The following is a 23,202-nucleotide window of genomic DNA, read 5'->3' as shown; positions in this document are numbered from 1 at the left end:
GATGGATACCTTCAAAAGTTTCCCTGTCTGGACATCTTCGTTCTGGGAACCTTTTGTGGTACAAATGACCAGCCTCCAGAGCATTGCCGTCCGCCAAACTGTACATAAGGTGCATATCCGCTTGCTCCTGATTTGAGTGCATGGTCGGAAGGGAAAACCACCAGATTCTGTCAGTACCTTGCGATGAAAGAAATCACCTGCGGGAGATGACATTCCGGTTAATGACTGGAGAACCAAGCATTTCCGGAATTATGTTGATATAAAATATTTTTTATTGTCTACATATGAGGAACTCATTCCTGAAGTTTTGCCGTGTATTTTTGAGACACCCTATATATATACACATATACACACACACACATATACACACACACACATATACACACACACACACACACACACACAGAGGCAACCCCCGTATAATACAGTACTTCTACAACACGGTTTCGCTCTAACACGATTGATAAATTGTAGCAATCCTCGCACAACACGGTACTTATATAACATGGTTTCGCTCTAACATGGTTAAAGAATTTCGGAAAACCTTGCATAACACGGTATTTGTTTGTGCAGAAAAAACCCTACTATTATTACGTTGGATGCAATTTTTCAACATTTCCATTTTTTTGTGAATCTCCGCTGTTGACTTGCTAGTTGTTATGCAAAAAAAATTTTTTTTTTTTTTGCACAACAATGCTTAAACTTAAGAAATCTGACATGTTTTATTCGATGCCATTTCCACCAAATTCCTCCAATGCCATTTCCACCAAAAACATTTGGTGGAAATGGCATCGGAGGTAAACCAAATCAATTCAGAGTATGATATCGCAGATTAAAATTCTGAAGTTCCGAATTTTATACTAAAAAGCGTACGGGTTTTTACGAGCAATTAGAATCTTATTTTCTGAATGGAGAATCCTTTGACTGAGAGGAACATAAATTTCAAAAAGGAGCTTCAAAAATGTTTAGCTCCATACCATGAAATTTACAAAGATCTATCAAGCAAAAGCAAACAAACCCAGATTACTGAATTTTTAAAGAGAGCCTCTGTAGCCAGGTGGGCACGAGCAGCACTGCATAGCACATGCTTCTTGATTACACTGAGGTTCGAGCCCGGGACCACCAAATACGGAGGATGCAGAAAGGTCAGGGAATGACCACTGCATATCCCTGGAGCCATATGGCCTTAGTTGCTAATGCTCCTAAAAACCAAACAACAAAGAGAGCAGAAGATATGCAAAATCTAGATGCTGCAGAAGAAAGTTCAGAAGGTGAAGATATTCAGCAACAGAGAAAATATTCTCATTTGATTGTGCTTAGCAGCAGTGAAGAGGCAGAAAATTAAATGAACATACATTATCTGATATACAGTATACATATCACAGTTTATAAGACGTTTGTTCAGTTATTACTATTTTTAATAAAAATTAAGTTTTCAATAATTATAAAATTGTATTTTTGTTAGCTTTGGAATGTAACCCTCCTTTTTGTTCTGGTTCTTAGTCCCATATAACATGGTTTCCACAATCATGAGATTTTATGGGAAGTAACTACCATGTTATATGTGGGTTACCTGTATATATATATAAATTTCAAACTGAGCATTTTTCCTTCATTCAAACTTTCACTAATTTTTCCTTTGACAGAATTTATCGGTTTTATTTTAGCATAATTCTGCATTTTACTTTTATTTGTTTATTTTTGAATTATATTATTTTTATTCCTTCCTTTTTTGGTCTCTGTTGTGTCGGCTATGATGTATATGTTTCGTACATATACATATATATGTTTCGTACATATACATCATAACAGAAACATAGATCTTGCTTGTTGCTGTGGTTCCTTCGGTTTTGGCTGCTGACCCCTTGAAGATGTAGTTAAAATCTTAGGACCTACAGCATTAAGTATTATTTTATTACTTTCATGTTATTTTTATGTTAATCTTAATTATTTATTTATTTTCAGGTAATCTACTTTTACTTTGCAGGCGTTCTTAATTTATTCCATTAATTACACTTGAGAAGTCAGCAACCCTACTCAATACACTGATCAAATACATTTGTCTATATTTCATTACGGTTGCTGGGTATTTCTGCTATAACTAGTAGTGCCCTAGATCCATAATCTGATTTAATAAATTAATTTTTTGTTCTTTTTTTAGACATTTAGTTTTATCACTATATCCTATTATTTTTATTTATATTATATATAATATATATGACCTTTTGATGAGGTAACCTTTTTAAAGGTTACCAAACTCTTCATCTTTTATAAATTTTAACTTTGTTATGTTATATTGTAGCCTTGTCATTTTTGCACCATAAAAAATTAAATCAAATCAAATTACTAAAATGCAGCCTCCAGACCTGTGTGCAGTACTCAAGATGTGACCTAACCTACTGCTTTGCACAATGGGATAACCATCTATTTATCCCTGCTGGCATAGTTTCTGTATATCATTGACCATATACAGGAACTATGATTCCCATGAGCTGCCCTGGCTGCCTATCTACATTGCTCAGAGAACTTCATATCTGACGGCACAATTAGCCATCAGATATGAAGTTCTCTGAGGCTCTCAGGTCTTTTTCATTTTCCACTGCCCTAAGTGTAGTGCACAATTAACCGTAAAATATGAAGGTATCCGAAGGCCCTCAGTTCATTTCCCACTATCCTAACCCCGGGGGCTCACATCTGGTGAGTATGGGCTTGGCAAACCCAGGGTCCTGAGCTGGATATCAACATTCTTCTCTTTCTTGGTGATTCTTTGTACTTCTCTCTCTCTCTCTCTCTCTCTCTCTCTCTCTCTCTCTCTCTCTCTCTCTCTCTCTCTCTCTCTCTCTCTCTCTTTTGGCTGGTGCATCATAAGCCTCATGTTTCCTTGTACCATATGGCTAATAATAATAATAATAATAATAATAATAATAAATAAGTATAGTACCACAGAGTTGATAAATTTCTATGGGATTACTGCTATCCATATGCAGTATCTTGGATTTGTAGATATTAAACTTCAGTTGCCACTTCTTGGTCTGTTGGAGCAGCAGCAGCATTTCCCTCTGCTATCATATCAGCTTCTCTTCCACCTGAGTATAGCAACTTTTCAGCAGAACTGTATGCAATACAATTATCTCTAGAAAATTTGACTCTACACCCATCTGCAAAATATATGGTTTACACTGACTCTCTCAGCTCAATTAGAGCAATGCAGAATCGCTCTCAAAAGAATCACCATATTTTAATGAAAATCAGGAGTTTGTTATTGCAAATTGATCACCGTCAACAACTAATGAAGTTTTGCTGGATTCCGGCACATTCAGGCATAAAAGGAAATGAACTGGCTGATATATCTGCTAAAAATTCATCAACCTTAAGACTCACCAGCTTCTGATTATAATATCATAATTCAAACAGCATACCATGCACAATGGACAGGGCTATGGCATAAAGAAACAAATAAACTTTTCCAATTGAAACAGGACCCAAAATTATGGCACTCATGCATTCAGACAGTTCAGCAAGAAGAAGTGGTACTCGCACGGATTAGAATAGGGCATACATACCCCTATTCTAATCCTTACAATAGGACTCACCTCCATCTACTCACCTGCGATGATCCTCAGTGTTCACACTGCTCCGAACATCTAACAGTCAAACATATTTTGATTGACTGTCCACACTATCAACCACATTGTACTTCAATACTTCAAAATCTGGCTAATCTTCAAGAACCGTTGATATTACATCATATCATAGGAGAGGAGGCAAAGATTAAGGAACTTTTCTGCTTTTTGAAACAAATTGGAGTGAATAATCTTTTATGAATAGGTTTCAGAACTGAAATGAAATTGAACTGCTTCGTTCTTAATTATTTTCTGATATAACTACGAATAGGCGCACTATAGCTATAGTAGCTAATGCGCCAATAAAAAACCATACCACACACTTCTTGGTCTGTCTACCTAATTTTGTCTAGATCTAGTTGCAACAGCATACCCTGATTACAATGATTAACCACTTGTCACAATTAGCAGCAATATTGATAAGTGGTATAAAAATGTTTTATTTACACATCAATTAAAAAGTTGATAATATTCATCCTTATTAAGGATAATAGGTATTGGATAAATGGGAATTTTCAATCATCAGTATCATTTTCCACAGGATCTTGTTTTTTCTAATTAGTGCTAAGTCTCACGTGAATCGTCTGTATGGTTATTCCCTGTAAACCGCATATTTTAAGGCCAGTTTACTTTTAAGGATCAAAAAACAGAGAAAATAATGCAGAGTGGCTTACTATTTTTTTGACAAGAATCTTGTAAAAGTTAAGGCAACAGTGGATATTCTTTGTTTCTTCTTTTTTTTTTTCTGTGTTGTGAGATTTTAAATTCTTGAGATCATAAGCCTACCATATAGCAGTTTATGATTACCTTTGACCAAAAATACAATTTCTTAATTTAAGTAAGAAACAATCGTAGATATAGCTTAGCTTAATTTTTCAGCACTCACCTCATAGAAATCCGCTTAGTTGGTTGAAGGTTTTACCACATATATAGCGGTTATGTGATTCCAATGACTTGCGGAAATTATAAATTTAAAAACTAAGTTATGGGCTTTAAAAATTTTTCTAAGAAAGGAAAGTGCACCTTCCATTCTATGTTTGTCTAATTAATATAAATTAAATGAATTGAGATAAAAGCTAATAGCTATGCACGAGCGACTTTTGAAATCGTCTTCAGTTAGCTATAATGGGAAGGGGAGAGAGCGCGCGAGTGTGTTATATACAGGTTGAGTTCCCAAAATGCATTTCAGTGCATGTGGAAACTTAATACACGCTAAATTCCAAATAGGGGAGAAGTTGGCAGGAATCTTTTTGTTTAATATGTTAAGTGATGTGTGGCGCTTAAACCACTCAATGACGAGGGCTTCTATAACTGGAATTTAGTTTAACTATTGTGATTGCTGAATCGATGAGTGGGTTATGATTATAAGATTGAACATGTGTTAGTTCTGTACTTGCTAAATTAGAATTGAAGCTATTAAAGTGATAGTATGCACGTGTGTTAGAAAATTTTGATGTCCCGAATTTTGCTGTTGTACTGCCTATGTAACATGCTTGACAGTCTGATTGGCATCTAATCAAAAATATAATGTTATTATATTCACGTGTCCCATATTCGCTGTTGTTGTTATTTGGTTTTTAGGCGCATTAGCAACTAAGGCCATATTGCTCCGGGATATGCGGTGGTTATTCCCTGACCTTTCCGCATCCTCTGTATTTGGTGGCTCATGGGCTCAAACTCTGGTCTAATCAAGAAGCATGTGCTACGTACTGCTGCTCCTGCCCACCTGGCTACGGAGGCACCTTCCCATACTCGTATGTTGTCTTATATGAATTGAATTTAGAACTCAATTTGTTATAAGATGTAAATATTAATTTGATATCTATATTTTTAAAAAACTGTTGAAGTCGTCTAGCATATTGTTGATGGTATGGGAGGGCAATAAGGGGTTTGTGTATATTATTCTTGTTCACGTGGTTACTAATTTTGCTTGGGTTTTTAGTATTATTATGGGCTTTGGTGATGGTTTCTTTTATTAGTTGTAATGGGTATTTCCTGTCGATGAATTTTTTGGTGAGGTATTGCAATTCTATGGATAGGTCTGTTTGTGTGTGACTATATTTAATAGCGTTGTATATTTGATTGTATAGAACTGCTTTTTTGATATATAGAGGATGGTGTGAGTGGTAATGTAAGAATTTACCTATATGTGTGTTCTTTCTGTATATTTTGGTGCCTAAAAATGTACCTATTTTGTATATAGTGAGGTTTAGAAAATTAATTTTATTATCGGTTTCTACTTAGAGGGTAAATTTGAGTTTCTTATGTGTTGTATTAAACGTGTTCAGTAAAGTATCGATAGTAGTTTTGTTGCCTATTAAGAGGATGTTGTCCGCGTATCTCATAAATAGTTTAATCCCTGGGGAAAGGGTTGGAGTATTTTTTCTTCAATAGAAGCGAGGTAGATTTCGGATAAGGGGGCAGAGATACCGAGGCCCATGGGGAGGCAGAAAATTTGTTTGTAGATGTTATTTTAAAATTTAAATTGTTTGGCGTCAAGTAACAGTGATATGAGTTCTAAAATGTCATTAATGTTTAAGTCAGTACGTTTTTTCAAAGTGTCTTTAATTAATAGTTCTTTAAGAGCCAGTAGCATTGTTTCGATGTATACGTTTGTATATACAGAGACGACATCGAAGGACGCAAGAATATCATTTTCAGATATGGTCATGGAAGTTATACGTTCGTGTGCCTATTTTGTATTGTAGGCCCAGACAAAGGTGACACCATCACAATCATGGACAAAAATACATATATAAAGAAAATGTTACACATCCTGTCAGATTCAACGACATACAGAGTTTGCAACACATTTAACATTAACAAACTTAAAAATAAACTTGATGGGATCCTAAGAAGACTCAGAGCCAACAAACAAATTAATTTGCACACACTCTCCAGCAAATAGGCATACGCAGTAACATTCTCCCACATATTTTTGGAATAGTCAAACTCCATCAACAAGATTATCCTCTAAGGCCCATTGTATCCTATAAACAGTCCGCCTATGCCAAACTATCCATATTCCTCGACAAAATTATTTCACCTTTAATGTCTCGGTTCAGGGTCTACAATACAAAACAGGCACACAAACGTATCACTTCCATGACCATATCTGAAAACGATATTCTCGCGTCCTTTGACATAGTCTCCCTATATACAAATGTACACATCGAAACCATGCTACTGGCTCTTAAAGAACTATTAATTAAAGATGACACTTTGACAAAATGAACTGACTTAAACATTAATGACATTTTAGAACTCACGTCACTGTTACTTGATGCCAAACAATTTAAATTTCAAAACAACATCTATGAACGAATTTTCCACCTCCCCATTGGCCTCGGTATCTCTGCCCCCTTATCCGAAATCTACCTCGCTTCTATTGAAGAAAAGTACTCCAACCTTTTCCCCCAGGGATTAAACTATATATGTGATATGCAGATGATGTCCTCTTAATAGGCAACAAAACCACTATCAATACTTTACTGAACACGTTTAATACAACATATTATTATTATTATTATTATTATTATTAGCCATATGGTACAAGGAAGCCTGAGGCTTATGCTGCACCAGCCAAAAAAAAAAAAAAAAATCCTGAGTTACCCGCTGAGAAAGAAAGAAGAGAGAGGAGGAGAAAGAGAGAGAGAGAGAGAGAGAGAAAGGGAGAGAGAGAGAGAAGTACAAAGGAATCACCAAGAAAGAGAAGAATGATGATATCCAGCTCAGGACCCTGGGTTTGCCAAGCCCATACTCACCAGATGTGAGTCCCCGGGGAAAATATGAGAGACTCGAAGTAGAAACTGATAATAAAATTAATTCTCGAAACCTCACTATATACAAAATATAGTGAGGTTCACCTTTAGTAAATTCTTACATTACCACTCACACCATCCTCTATACATCATCAAAAAAGCAGTTCTATACAATCAAATATACAACGCTATTAAATATAGTCACACACAAACAGACCTATCCGTAGAATTGCAATACCTCACCAAACAATTCATCGACAGGAAATACCCATTACAACTAATAAAAGAAACCATCACCAAAGCCCATAATAATACTAATAACCCAAGCAAAATTAGTAACCACATGAACAAGAATAATATACACAAACCCCTTATCGCCCTCCCATACCATCAACAATATGCTAGACGACTTCAACAGTTTTTTAAAAATACAGATATCAAATTAATATTTACATCTTATAACAAATTGAGTTCTAAATTCAATTCATACAAGACAATATATGAGTATGGGACACATGAACATAATAACATTATATATTTGATTAGATGCCAATCAGACTGTCAAGCATGTTACATAGGCAGTACAACAGCAAAATTCGGGACATCAAAAATTTCTAACACGCGTGCATACTATCACTTTAATTGCTTCAAATCTAATTTAGCAAGTACAGAACTAACACAACATGTTCAATCTTATAATCATAACCCACTCATCGATTCAGCAATCACAATAGTTAAACTAAATTCCAGTTATAGAAGCCCTCGTCATTGAGTGGTTTAAGCGCCACACATCACTTAACATATTAAACAAAAAGATTCCTGCCAACTTCTCCCCTATTTGGAATTTAGCGTGTATTAAGTTTCCACATGCACTGAAATGCATTTTGGGAACTCAACCTGTATATAACACACTCGTGCGCTCTCTCCCCTCCCCACTATAACTAACTGAAGACGAGTTCAAAAGTCACTCGTGCGTGGCTATTAGCTTTTATCTCAATTCATTTAATTTATATTAATTAGACAAACATAGAATGGAGGGTGTACTTTCCTTTCTTAGAAAAATTTTAAAGCCCATAACTTAGTTTTTAAATTTATAATTTCCGCAAGTCATTAGAATCACATATCCACTATATAAAGGTAAAACTTTCAACCAACTAAGCAGATTACTAAGGTGAGTGCTGAAAAATTAAGCTAAGCTATATCTACGATTTAGTCATTACATCACAGCATATAAGGACTTCTTAAAATATCATTAGTAAGAAATAAATAAATAAATAAATAATAGTGGTATCACAAAATGAGAGGGCTGCAAGAATGCTAAAACGTAGGGAATGAAAATAATAATATAAGAATGCTTGGCCAATTAGATGACTCCACAATCCATCAAAGTCAAATACCTGAGGAGACATATAAGGAGGTCTCTCAAAAGGTAACATCTCTGTTGAATTAGGTGCAGCAAGAGGAGACATGGGTCGAGGACTTGATGGACCACCAACACGATGATACTCTGCAGAACGTTGCTATATAGACAGATTAAGATCATGCAAAAAGTATGTATCAGCAAATTTAAAGATGGCTAAGACAGCTCATTTAACTGGTTAGTTTATGCAAACTGCATGAGATGTGATCAAAAAATTTTGGGGATTGAAATAATTTTTGAGAAGTGATGAAGCTTACTGACTGTTTAGATCTCCTTTGAGATCCTTTGAACTCTTTGATACTGATACATCAATTCCAGTGCTTCTGCAACTTCTGAAAGCATCCCTGATAGGCTTTGTTTGGAACTTTTAATAGTTCCTGTGTCACATTCCAAGTAATTTCTTCAGTTATTATAAATCTGTGGCCATTCAAGAAAATTTTAAACTTGGGGGGGGGGGAGAAAAAAAGGAAAAACTGGTCAGTATTGATATGAAGCACTTCTCAAGAAATTCTTGAATGGAAAATACAAATCATGCAGAAGCACTGTCATAATACAAGCATCAATTCTTTAAGCCCACTTTTCTGGAAAATTTATCCAAAGCAGCATTGCTTAACTGCCACAGAGTTGCTTCATGGTATTCTTGATTTACTGTTTGACAGTGCAAAAAAAATTCATAATGAACAATTACTATTCAATGTGAATCAAAAAAAATACAAGCATACTTCATGTTTGATGAATTGTCTTGCTTTTTTTTTTTTTTTTGAGCCTTGGAGTTGGAGTCCTCCAGTGAGAGGACTAGACACTGTCATGGCCACATGAAAAACAAAGGTTGAGTCAGCAGAATGATGATAAAGAGCGATTATCCTTTCTGTAATCATCGATAAGGATATGAGGTGCAAACTTGGCTGAAATGCATTATATTCCCAAATCTTTTGCTAAAATTGACATGTCTCATAATAAATACCAATTTCACTAGCAACTTTCAAAAACCACTTCAAAAACCAATGGAATCATTGGTTTTTGAAGTGGAAAGGCAGCCAGACTGAGCATCATCAAGCAGCTCTCTTAAAACTTTGAAAAATATGAGTCTTTGAATAGCACATACCATCTTCATCAAAACCTGTTTTTAACATTTGGTAGGTTTCTGTTGCACTTTCCTAATTTGAACAAAATTTTATTCAAATGCATTCTCAATAAAATTGCTAACTTTAAAATGTGATGAAACAAACACCCTCTATCTAATTCACACTAACTCATACTGACTACATGTAACTGTGTTATGCTGTAACACATCACAGCTCACTGTGATTTCACAATTTCAAGATACAAAGTGAAATCCCTGAACTTTTTAATCACATCTTGTATACAGCTATTTTCCCATTAGTCATTAATACCAGTGTATTAATTAGCAAATAAGCAGCAATCCAAAAAATGAATATGTTTAAAAAAATTAAGTGTTAAACTTAATTATGTTATAAGCTTGCAATTTTTGTCAGAGTTAAGAGCAATTCTCAAGTTCTTTTTTTTATTCAGATTGAAGTGGAAAGACAGCCAAAGTGAGCATCATCCTTAACAGACAAGTGCTGATGTTCCATTATGGTATATTCATTATATTACCTTGTGTGTAAGTTGGTATTTACAGTAAACCCAAAATTTTATGGATGAAAAAAAAGCAACTGGCACCAAGGTATATTTCTGAGTGTGCTAATGAAATAGATGAAAGTGAAAACTCATGAGTCACAAGGTAGTGTCCCAGTCTGTTTATGGATAAGCTCACTATCTCATACTGTTATATGATCATCCATGCTCTGTTTCTTTATTATAACCTCACTTACCATGTACCACTAAGAAAACTGGTAAAAAGAGAAAGCATGACAACGCTCAGATGTGCATACTTTCTCTTTCAATAAAAAAAAAAAAAAAATGATGCTTACAGATGGGGAAAAGAGAAGTTAGACTTTGGCGTATCTCTTTCCTACAACTGTGAAGGATTTTGAGTGAGAGAAAAAAAATAAAAAACTATATCAGATATTGTAAAAATAAAGGGTAAGCTTAAATAAGTATAGGCAGTGCATTCTATCATTTTTATGCCCACAGCACAAACTTTGGCCTAATTTTATGCATTGGTATTGCACTACTTTCAAATAATAGAAACATATATTGTAATTTTTGCAGTGGTGCTCCAAGGGTTTGTGCAGGTTCATTATTTTTAAGGGCAACCTCACAGGTGCAGTGCCAACATTGCAGGATTAATGAGTTTTCACTGATGTAGTATTTCAATAGTTGGTAACAGATAGCACATGGAAGTAACAACCAATAGGTGCAGTCTATAAGTTATTGTACAAGAGTGCTCAACTGTCATTGGTGTATGTAGTGCTGAAGTTAGTTATTTGGTTTTTAGGAGCATTAGCAACTAAGGCCATATTGCTCCGGGAATATGCGGTGGTCATTCCCTGACCTTTCCGCATCCTCCGCATTTGGTGGTGATGGGTCCGAACCCCGGTCTAATCAAGAAGTGTGCACTATACACTGCTGCTCCTTCCCACCTGGCTACGGAGGCGCCAGTGCTGAAGTGAACTGAAATGGTAAGAAGCTAGCTGAATGCATTGGGAATAATGGTCCAGACTGAAGATTCACCAGTATCTCAACTTCCACTTCTTAGCTCTGACATTTTCCAGCATCCCTGTACAGTTGTGGTAATTATCTTCTATTATATATCAACCAGTCAAGGTAAGTTGGGGTAAATATAAAGCTTGTTTTTGTTTTTTAGTAGTTAAACTTTATTTCAGTGTTTCTAATACATAACTGTTTAAAGTGGAAATAATGTGAGTAGAAATGGTCCCCCCAAAACCTTTTAATTTAATAAATGTTTGGCAATAATAGATCCCCCCCCCATTTAGTCTGTAAAACTGAAGATTTTCTGTATCCCAATCTGCTTGTTATTGTATTTTGAATGGTGCATATCTTTACCAAAAAAAAAAAAAAAATAAAGAGTTTGGGAAAAATATGAGCTTAACAAATAGAGCTGCCCTTAACCTAGGTGATTTCCAGTGGTCATAATGCAGAACCATTACATTAGATTTGACACTCTTTTGTCCAATGTGTCATTTAGTATAGAGAAATCCCTATTAAGTACAACAGAAATTAATGTAGCATAACAATGCTGTTCCTTCATACCAACAGAACATCTATCATCAATCTAAACACTTTAAAGAAACCAACAACACTGTAAAAGAAGGCACTTGATGACCATCAATATCTGCAGATGGATGGCAATGTAAGAAAATCTTTTTTTGGATGGAGGGGATCCTAGGAAATGTGTGCAGAGAGCTCAACATTTTTTATTTCATACATAATTCATTAAAATCTGGTATATACTCATTTAAAATTTCATTCGTACAAGATCCAAATTATTTAGAAACTTCTAGAAAAAAGGAAATATTACAGTTAGACCATATTTCCATAGTATTCCAGAGCCTGGTTACAAAGTACGACAAAATTTCTGTTTTAGCATATTACTCAGAGCAGTATTAATGACTACCTCAGCACATTTTATATATATATATAACACAGTCAGAATGTGTGTGTATATATATATATGCTTAAAAACATTGGAACAGTAGCCCTAAAATTAACTCAGTAACTCATAATAGCACTGATTTTTTATTATTTAACTTTAATTTCTCTGAAATTAATGTAAAATACCATAAAGCTCTAAGGGTTTTGTTTTCCTTTTTGGCAGAGCCAATCATGACTAGCATCATTTGTTTAGCCATGTTGCTCTTTTATGTAGATATACATATTGGCATGGAGTATCAACAAAATAATTTTGAACTTCAAGAAACCTTAATTGAAGAGAGGCCCCAGGTGCCAAAAATTTCTGTGGCCAAATGATTCTTGTGCATTTAAACAGTGTTTTTCTCTCCTGCGACTGAGTTCTTGTTTTCTCTCTTACTTAATGAACTTTTCTGTTAAGTAGCTCTACTTTCTTAAAAGCACTAAGAAGAGAGCCCGGAAGAAGGAAAGTACCTTTTTCTTTAATTTAACTAGTCCTTTTTCCGTACTAACTATACTAACCTCTATGCTTGGCCACCAAGTGACATTTCCCCTGCCTCCCCATGGTGGGACCAGTAACTTGGATGATAAAGATAAACCCTCAGGGCCAAAAGCATCCATCATGGATACAGACAGTTATCTACCTTTAGAGCCTTCATGCTCAAGACCAGAAACTTCTGACATCGACCATGACTCCAGTTAACCTGAAAGGTTGACTGGAGTCAGTCTATGTCAAAGGTCAAAGAGAAGCACGGCGTCATAATGATCCACTGAATTTCCCATTGATAAATTCTCTATCCACCTAACCTGTGGGAAAGTTATTACCATTTCAATTCAAACATATCTGGAATCTATTGCTGGATCACCAAAAATGGTGAAATGATTGCAATCTGGGGACCTCCTGATTGAAATAGCCACCTCAAAATATTCTGAATGGCTGTTGAAGATAACAACATTTGGTGGGTTGCCAGTATCAATTATTCCCCACAAAACATTAAATTTATTACAGTCTCCAAAGAATAACTACTCCAGGAAGTGAACAGTTAAAAAGTAATAAATGTGAAACGGATCATGACTAAAAAAGATGGAAATCTCTTTCCAGCTAGATCCATCACTTTAACATTCAGCACTCCAGACTTACCATCCTCAATTATAGCTGGCTATTTAAACTGTTGGATTCAACCTAACATTCCAAATCTCGTTTGTTGATTTTAATATCAGAAATATAAGGTCATTCAAAGCAGGCATGTTGAGGTGATGACATATGTCCCATTTGCAGATCTAAAGAGCATACTCAAGCAGATTGCTCAGTCACAAACCCTGTTTGTCCAAACTGCAAAGGAAGCCACCCAGCCTTTTCCAAAGCTTCTGAACTATGAATAACAGGAAAGAAAATTCAAAACTATAAAATAAAGTCATGTTTCCTGAGGCATGTAGGCAAGTTATGTTGAGCATGCCTAATAGCTATTCCTATGCAGCTTGCACACGAAACTGTTTCTACTGCAGCACAAATGGATGTATCAGTTCTGCCTAACACCTCCCTATGGATTTAGTGAAATCTACACTATCGGCTGATAAAAAAAGATATTCCTCCAAAGAAAATAAGCGAAACTACAAATACCCCAATCAGCATCCCGGTTGATATTCCATTAGTCCCATTTGACAAAGAATGGTCTTGAAAATTTTCGTTGAATGGCACATTGAGGGGTTTAATTCGGGAAGTAACTTTCTTTCAGCTTAATTAAGTGAAGAAGTAAGATTTGGATTAAAAAGCAGCAACAATGGAAGGAAATGGATGGAATCTGCAAGGAGGCATTGCTGAAGAAAACAAAACTGTCCATTGGTATTGCACCAGTAAAAGAGATCACACTTATCTTAACGGAGTGACACCCACCCCTCTTTTGCCACTAACCAGGGAGCAGTTGGCGATATTGGCAGAAAGAGAAGAACGTGATGATGTTGATGTGATGTCATCCGTTGAGAAGATTGCCGAGGAATTTAGAAATCTCTTTCAAAATATTGAGATTACCGTTGTAATCTCTATATTTTGAAAGTACAGTTGGCGAAACTGGAAGAAAGAGAAGGCAGTCCAGGGAGAAAATCTGTCAAGGAATTAGGATTTTTTTTTCTCTCGAAAATATAGAGATTGCCCACAGAAGGAATTATTTTTCCTGGTTAAGTTTAATGTATGTGTATGTTTTGTTGTTTGTATAAAAAAAAAAAAAAAAAAAAACAGAACCATTAATATCTGACACAGGCTCAAAACAAATGGAAACTCCCACCAACGGTATGGATATAAATGAGCTTTTAGATAATGAAGAGCCCATTTTAGAACTCCATGCAAATGATATGATGAATTCTGGATGTCCTTTTTCCCAAAAAAGGACAAAATAAAACGAGACAGAAATGCTCCACTTTCAAAAAATCATTAGACCAACCTGCCACAACTAAACCTAAATAATGTCTAATATCATACAGTGGAACTGCAGAGGTCTAAGCAGCAATTTTGTTGATTTATGAGATTTACTAATTCAATTCGATAGGAGTATGTCTTCAGAAACTTTCTTATCATCACAAGCTTCACTCTACAAAATTTACAAACTACACAATATATAGAAAAGACAGGATCTCAGAGTCTCCTGCCCGTGGAGGAGTAGCTGTGCTTGCGAAATCAAATATACCCTCCAGGTGCATTCAGTTACAAACTAGTCTAGAAGCTATGGCAGTGCATATTTCAATCAGTATATCAATAACCCTAGCTTCCATACATATTCCATCTTCTCAACCATTTTCTAATACAGAACTTGATAATCTTTTTATGCAACTCCCATCTCCAATCTGCCTTTTTTGATGACCCCGGGTACCAAGCGTTATAGTGATCGAGCGATTTTCTGAGTGATTCATAGAGCATTTACTTCCTCCAAACCACAGTTCTTTAGTTTAAAAGTTTTTTATGCTTTATTTAATAAATAACTTAGTATTATGAATTGTAAGCTAGTTTAAGAAAGGAAAATCACCTTTCTTTTTTTCCTTTAAACTAACACTAACTTATATACTGCTTAGTCACTCTAGCGGCACTGCTCCTGCCTCCCGTGGCTGGGCCGGTAACCTGGGAGAAGAAATCTACTCTCCTAGGGCTGAAAGGAGCAAAGATGGATAACATAATGTTTCCACCTTTAGAGCCATCATGCTCAAGAATAGAGACAAATCACAAGAATAATGTCTTTTCTCAACCAAAGAGGTTGAAAACAACCCCTCACGAGGAGGAGATACCAGCTTTCCTCACATTACATTCACTATCAAACCAGCCTATGAGTAAATTATCACCATTCCTTGTGCAAAAGTGCATTGAGATTGCAGCAGGTTCACCTAAAATAGTTAGGTGACTCCAGTCTGGTGATCTTTTGGTTGAGACTATCCAACCTCAACGTTCTGCAAAGCTATTAAAGCTCAACATTTGCAGGACAATCAATAAAAGTTACTCCCCATGCCATCCTAAACTCCTCTAAGGGAGTAATAACAGAATGGGATTTATTAACTGTGTCAGAGGAGGAAATTGTCATAGAGCTTCATGAACAAAAGGTCATCCATTTTTATCTGCATTGCCATATCCGACCATGCGTCCCAAATCCCATCAGGTGCTACTAAAGCCAAAAGTATGGACACTCCCAGACTACATGTTGAGGTGAGGCAATATGCCCCAACTGTGGGTCAAAAGAGCATAACCAATCTGATTGCACCATTACCACTCCGCAATGCCCAAATTGTAAGGGTAACCACCCAGCTTTCTCAAAAATATGTGAACTGTGGAAGCAAGGGAAAAAAATTCAAAAATATAAAGTAGAAAACAAAGTGACATTCCCAGAGGCGAGAAGACAAATAATGAAAACAGAGACCAAGCGTACGTATGCCACAGGTGCCCAACATTTCCAGTCAGTGGAGATTCAAACTGATGTATCAGTTCCTCCGAATGTGTCTATTGCTAATTGGGCACGTTCATTACTCTCTAATCCAAAACAGTCTCCTTCACAACAAATAACAGAACAAGCTAGTAATACCCCAATTACCATACCAACCGATGTTTCCTCAACAATAAAACCAAAAGTGACAGAAACTGCGAAAAAACCGCAATCATCACTCTCCACCAGAATGGACATTGATCAACAGCATGATTCAGATGATGGCATATTAGAACTACATGCAACTGATGAGATGGACGTGACCCGTCCCATTTTCCCTAAGAAAGACAAAACAAAAATAGATCGATACAAGCAAGCTGCAACTAAAAAACTGTCAGATCCGAAAAAAATCCATAAAACCACATAATGGAAAGGTTCTTTCAATGGAATTGTAGAGGCTTCCATAATACAAAAGATGATTTGAAGGATCCTATTGATCGGTTTGAACCAGCTGGCATAGTTTCCTTACAGGAAACTCTTAAATTCATGAGTGTCCCCTACCCTGAAAAATTATACTATCTTCAGACATGATAGGAGTATTGACATGCCAGCTCATGGAGGGGTGGCGATTATTGTCAGAACAACATCCCATCCAAATATATTTCTCATCAGACACATTTTGAAGTAGTGGCAGTGTGCATTGTAGTGGGTATTACTCTTCCAATAGTTTCTATATATATCTTCCTCCTAAATTATCTCTCTCTTCAGATGAATTAGAAAATCTAATAGATCAGCTGCCAACTCCGTTCTGCTTACTTGGGGACTTCAACGCTCATCTGCTATGGGGATCTCCATCAGTTGAAAAAAGGGGAAAAATAATAGAATCCCTGGTTGATTCTCATAACCTTACCCTGTTAAACACTGGCGAACCCATCTACATCCATTCTTCTACAGGATCCATGATTGCAATTGACCTATCAATTGGTCTGTTACAATGGATAGAAAAGCAAATTGATGGAGGAATTCACGAATAATAATGACCTTAATTTATTAAATTCTGGATCTCCCGCCTACATCCACATACAACTGGATCTGCTTCTGCAATAAACTTGTCAATTTGTTCACCATCCATCTTTCTAGTCATGACGTGGTCAGTATTAACCAATCCCTTTAACAGTGATCACGTTCCAATTATTTGCTTACTACAAACAGGGGTAACTCGAAATCCTGATCAATGATCCACTTAGTAATTTAAAAAGGCAACCTGGAGTGGCCACTGTAGCCGAGTGGTCAAGCATGTGGGTGCATAAGTACACGTGCCTTGAGTGACAGGGGTTCAAGCCCGTGACTGCTAAATACGGTGCTGTTTCTTGTATTCTGTCTATCTTGTGAACTCCTCTGACTTTTTGGTCATCCCGGAATATAAACAAGAAATTCATTTTATTTATTTATTCTGCCCAAATTCTCTTAGATTATGTTCAAACACAACATATTGATGATGTAAACACTTATATAACCAATAATATTCTGACTGCAGCTAATGCCTCCATTCCAAAATCCAAGCCATACCACAAACACAGAAATCACTGTGGAATACGGTTTGTTTAATTGCCAAACAGGAAAAAAACATTGCTTGGAATAATTTTTGCAAGTATCCCACCACTAATAACCAAATTGCTTATAAAAGACTCAGTGCAAAAGCAAGACAAGTTAGGCAGAAAGCAAAATGGGATTCATGGATTGCTTTTTCCTCAACCATCACCAAAGACACAGATACATCCACTCACTCCAAACATTTGGAGTGAGTGGATGGGTGAAATAAGGGTGTTTTTTTTTTTTTTTTTTTTTTTTGGCTGATGCTATATAAGCTTGCTTTCTTGCATCATGTGCCTTTACTAATGCTAAAATGCTACATGGGCCATCTGGAAAAGAATACAGGTGTTAAATGGAAATTCTCTTTCGACTGCTCTCTCCAATACTTTACAGAAAAGGAAAAGACCTATTATCTACAGCTTGAAGAAATTGCCAATGCATCAGCAGAATCATTTGCAAAAATCTCTGTTTCTGCCTCCTATGCATCCACCTTCCAGAACATCAAAGCAGGAGTGCAGAATGGTACAAAATCAACTTCTTCACGCAATGCCCATTCCTGTACAACCAATGCTTGACATTAATAGAACTTCAAGAATCATAAAACAGATCTTCCAGTACCGCCGCAGGTCCAGATGGAGTTCATTATGTTATGATAAAGCATTTATGGCTAAGGTAAAGAAAGCCCACACGAGAAGCACGCAACAGTTCAATAAAATTTACTGGTAAATGTACTTTGCCGTAACGGCATTTGTATTGTTGCTTGCTCAGTAAACAGACGGTGGATGTTATTAATCTGGAGTAGGAGTTGAATCACATGGGAGCTTGAAACCCTCCTGAAGTGGAGGGGGATAACATGACCTTTTTTCTTTAGAACCACTAATTGAATTAACTGTTCTGTTCCAGGAAAATTAATAGAGGCACTGGTTAAAGAAGCACTGCAGGATTATTTAGACAAGACTTCAGTTATAGCTCAGACACAGCATGGTTTTGTTAAGGGGAAGTCTTGCCTGACCAACTTGATTGGATACTATGATGCAGTCACAAAAGAACTGGATGCAGGGAATAACTTTGATATTATATACTTGGATCTTAGAAAGGCTTTTGATACTGTTGCACATGGAAGACTGCTACACAAATTGGAGCAGTGTGACATTGGAGGCAAATTGCTGCTATGGATAAAGGGGTGGTTGAGGGGGAGAAGACAGAGAGTGGTAATCAATGGACACTGCTCATCGTGGACTGATGTTATTAGTGGAGTCCCTCAGGGCTCAGTGTTGGGTCCATTATTATTTTCTGTATTTATAAATGATATTGATGATGGTATATCGGGCTTAATGTCCAAGTTTGCAGACGATACAAAGGTTGGCAGGGTTGTCAAGGACACTACTGACACTATGCTGCTGCAACAGGATCTGGAAAGGTTGAGCAGATGGGCTGAGAGGTGGCAAATGAAGTTTAAAATTGACAAATGTAAAGTACTACACATGGGAAACAGCAACCCCAGAGCAACGTATCAACTCTGTGGTACTACACTGACAGTGGTAGAGAATGAAAGGGACTTGGGGTGGTTGTGCAGGCAGATATGAAGTTCTCTGAGCAGTGCAGACGGGCTGCAAGAGTAGCTCATGGAGTATTGTCAATGATATACAGGAATTTTTCCAGCAGGGATAAGGAGGTGATTATTCCATTGTATAAGGCAATGGTCAGGCCACACCTAGAGTACTGTATACAGGTCTGGAGGCCTCATTTCAAGAAGGATGTAGAGCTGCTGGAACGAGTACAGAGAAGGGCAACAAGATTAGTGAATGGAACAAAGGGGTGCTCTTACGAAGAAAGGCTTAAGTTTTGCAAATTACAGTGTCTGGAGACTAGGCACCAGCGAGGTGATCTGATAGAGGTGTATAAAGCCTTGAATGGTTTAAGCATGCTCAATGCTGATGGGATTCTTCCTCTAGCTCAGAAAAAATCACCTGAGAGGGCATAAATTCAAATTGAGGTAAGACAGAAGTAGGATAGACGTGCGGAAATTTGCCTTTAGACAGCGGGTGGTTGGTTGGTGGAACAGACTTCCATCCCTTGTGGTGGAGGTTGATAGCCTAAATAAGTTTAAGGCTCAGCTGGACAGGTATTTTGAACGAACAGAGGGGTGAAGTGGAAGTGGGGGTTTTTTTTTTTTTTTTTTTTTGGCTGATGCTGCATAAGCTTGCTTTCTTGCATCAAATGCCTCTACTAATGCTAATGATGCTAACTAATTGAATCATGAACAGAGTCATACTGGAAGTTCTGGAGTCGTAAAAAATGTTCGTAACATAGTTTCACTGGTAAACTTTTTCTAAGTTTGCTGTGCTTCTCGTGTGGGCTTCCTTTACCTTTGCATTTTTTTTCTTAATAAACAATTTATCCACTAGTCTACCTGTGATTCTAAAGAAAACAGGTCAGAAAAATTGAAACTCTCCACTTCAGGAGGGTTTCGATCTCTTATGGGATTCAATTTCTACTCCTGACCGATAACACCCACTGTATGTTTACTGAGCGAGCAACAATGCAGATGCCATTACGGAAAAGTACTTTTACTGGTAAATTTCATTGAAGTTTTGTGTGCTTCTCGTGTGGGCTTTCTTTACCTTTGCCGCATTTACTTGTGGAAGCCTTGAGAACCCTATTAATTTTTTATAATCAGATCTCTGAAAATGCCTATCCTTCTTCCTGGTATCATTCTTTTGTAATCGCCTTACCAAAACCAGGAAAAGATCATTCCTGTGTTGAAAATAACAGGCCAATATCTCTTATGAGCTGCATGGGAAAAATTTTCAAAACAATGGTTCATACTAGGCTCACTTACATCCTGGAGTCGGAAATCTCCTTCCAGCATCAGTATGGCTTTTGAAAAAAATAGATCAACCCTAGATGTGCTCATCAAAGCCGAATCTCATATCTGCATGCCTTTGTCATAAAACAACATCTAGTCATGGTCAATTTAGATCATGAAGAGGCATTTGATACATGGCATCATGGTATTTCTATGGACCTTTACTATCTGGGGCTTAGGGGACATATTTGAAAAATAATTCAAAATTTCCTGCAATTGTGTTCTTTTCAGGTCTGATATAAAAATGTACTCTACATCTCACATTCAGGAAGAGGGATGTCCCGCAGAGATCAATATTTAGTCTAACACTGTTTTCAATCCGAGTTAGTAGGCTCTTATTGCCAGCATACACGATATATCCCAAAAACCGTTCACACTTATATGTATGCAGATGACCTTACCATTTTCTGTCAATCTCAAAGTATGAATACCATCGACAGGCAGCTCCAACTTGCCATAACCAAAATAGAATCCTGGACTTCACGGAATGGCTACCGACTATCAGGGCCCTGAGTGCCAAGAAATAGTGTCAAGCGATTTTTCTCTGCAATTTATAGAGTACGCTTTGAAAGTGATACAGATTTATTTTTGTTGTGTGATTTTCTTCTGTTTTGTTCACTTAATGGTTCTTTGCCTAAAAAGTCTGACGTAACAACAGAAGGGGAATCTACATTTCTTTTTTTAGTATTTATATTAAACACTAACTTTACTAACCTTAATAACCGCTTGGTCACTGGTGTCATGGCTCCTGCCTCCACGTGGTGGGGCCGGTAACCTGGAAGAAGAAAGTCCCGCTCCCAGGGCTAAAAGAAGTAAACATGGACACTAATGACTTCCCACGATTAGAGCCAAAGAGCTCTCAACATGACAACCGTGAAACTGATCATGACTTCTCAATGTCGAAAAGACTAAAAAAGGATGCAAACAAGCAGGAACCTCCAGCTTTCCTGATCATCCATTCTCTGTCTTCCCAACCTGTCAGCAAGCTCTCCCCCCTTTCATCATACAACGATGCCTTGAAAATGCAGCAGCATCTCCAAAAATGGTGAAATGTCTTCAATCTGGTGACTTGCTAATAGAGACTTCTCATCCAAGACACTCTGACCTATTGTTAAGACTTACATCTTTAAGTGGAATTCCAATTCAAGTCACTCCATATAACACCCTGAATTCTTCCAAGGGAGTGGATCAGTGAATGGGACCTAATAAACGTTTCCAAGGAAGAAATAATCCATGAACTTCAGAATCAAAATATAACTCAGGCCAAGAGAATCATGATACGAAAAGATGGCCCAACACATAGCATAATTTTAACCTTCAATTCACCAAATCTACTATCCTCAGTCAAAGCAGGTTATTTAAACTGCTGTGTTCGGCCCTTTATCTCTAACCCTCTAAGATGCTACAAATGTCAGAAATTTGGTCACTCCCAGACAGCATGCCGTGGAGATTCAACATGTCCATACTGCGGTTGCAAAACTTATACTCAATCAGAATGCAAGGCACAAACTCCGCAGTATCCTAATTGCAGGGGCAATCATCCAGCATACTCCAAAGATTTGTGATCTCTGGAAGTTAGGAAAAAAAATACAGAAATACAAGATTGAAAATAAAGTATCTTTTCAAGAAGCTAGAAGATAAGTAAAATCAAGTATGCCAAAAACCACCTACGCTTTGGCTACCGATAGTCACAAATCAATAGCACGTCAGACAGAAGTGTCAGTCTCTCCCGACAAATCGATCGCTGACTGGGCAAGATCAGTACTATTGACTCAGCCTACATCCGAATCGAAATCACAGTTAGTGGACCAAAGTAATAATGTGCCACTCACAATTCCAACTCAAAACCTAACCCACAGTAAAGTGGCAGAAAAATTGCACAAATTAGATCCTTTGGAGGTGAAACAACCAAAACTAACAAGCATGGATACTGATGATATGCCCAACCAAGATTTTCTTGAATTACATGCAGATGGTGATATGGAAGATAAAAATGATTCAGGACGCCCCAATTTTCCCAGAAAAGAAAAATCTAAACCTGACCATTATAAACAACTCACGCATAAAAAGACAGATTCATCTTCCTCTTACAAAACAAAATAATGGAACTGTAGACGTCTTTACAGTAACGTAGATGATATACATGAATTAATTCATCACTACAAACCTCTTGCAATGAGCTTGAAAGAAACTAATTTGACATCTCTGGTCTCAGTTTCAATCAAAAACTACACTGTATTCAGGCAAGACAGGGCTGACACAATAGCGGTCATGGAAGAGTAGTGATACTCATGGATTCAAGCATCCCCTCCAGATGCATTCCATTAGAAACATCCTTAGAAGCCATTGCCACGCGCGTTGTTAATGGTATTACTCTGACATTAGTTTCAATTTATCTTCTGCTTAATCATCCATCATTAATCATTCGAGTTCAAGGAACTCTAATATCTTGTTATCATCTCCGTTACCATCAGTTATCATC

The 23,202-nt window shown here is 36.9% G+C and overlaps 1 protein-coding gene across 3 annotated transcripts in view; it reads right to left on the bottom strand.

Annotated features, from left to right (window-relative positions):
- LOC150088166 (uncharacterized) overlaps positions 1 to 23,202 on the bottom strand; it is a 323,234-nt gene that overhangs the window by 91,032 nt on the left and 209,000 nt on the right. For 2 of the 3 annotated variants that reach the window (XM_090369359.1, XM_090369360.1), the window contains exon 10: positions 8,782 to 8,904. The exons of the other annotated variant lie outside the window; for it this stretch is intronic. In XM_090369359.1, the coding sequence (XP_090225485.1) occupies positions 8,782 to 8,904 (123 nt within the window). The remainder of the gene's footprint in view (positions 1 to 8,781; positions 8,905 to 23,202) is intronic. 3 annotated transcript variants of the gene reach the window in all.

The sequence above is a fragment of the Mastigoproctus giganteus genome, chromosome 3, assembly GCF_048544385.1.
Source record: "Mastigoproctus giganteus isolate SK-2022 chromosome 3, ASM4854438v1, whole genome shotgun sequence".
NCBI classification, from domain to species: Eukaryota; Metazoa; Arthropoda; class Arachnida; order Uropygi; family Thelyphonidae; genus Mastigoproctus; species Mastigoproctus giganteus.
Note: the sequence above shows the minus strand (reverse complement) of the source record. Positions and strands in the feature narration are given on the sequence as shown.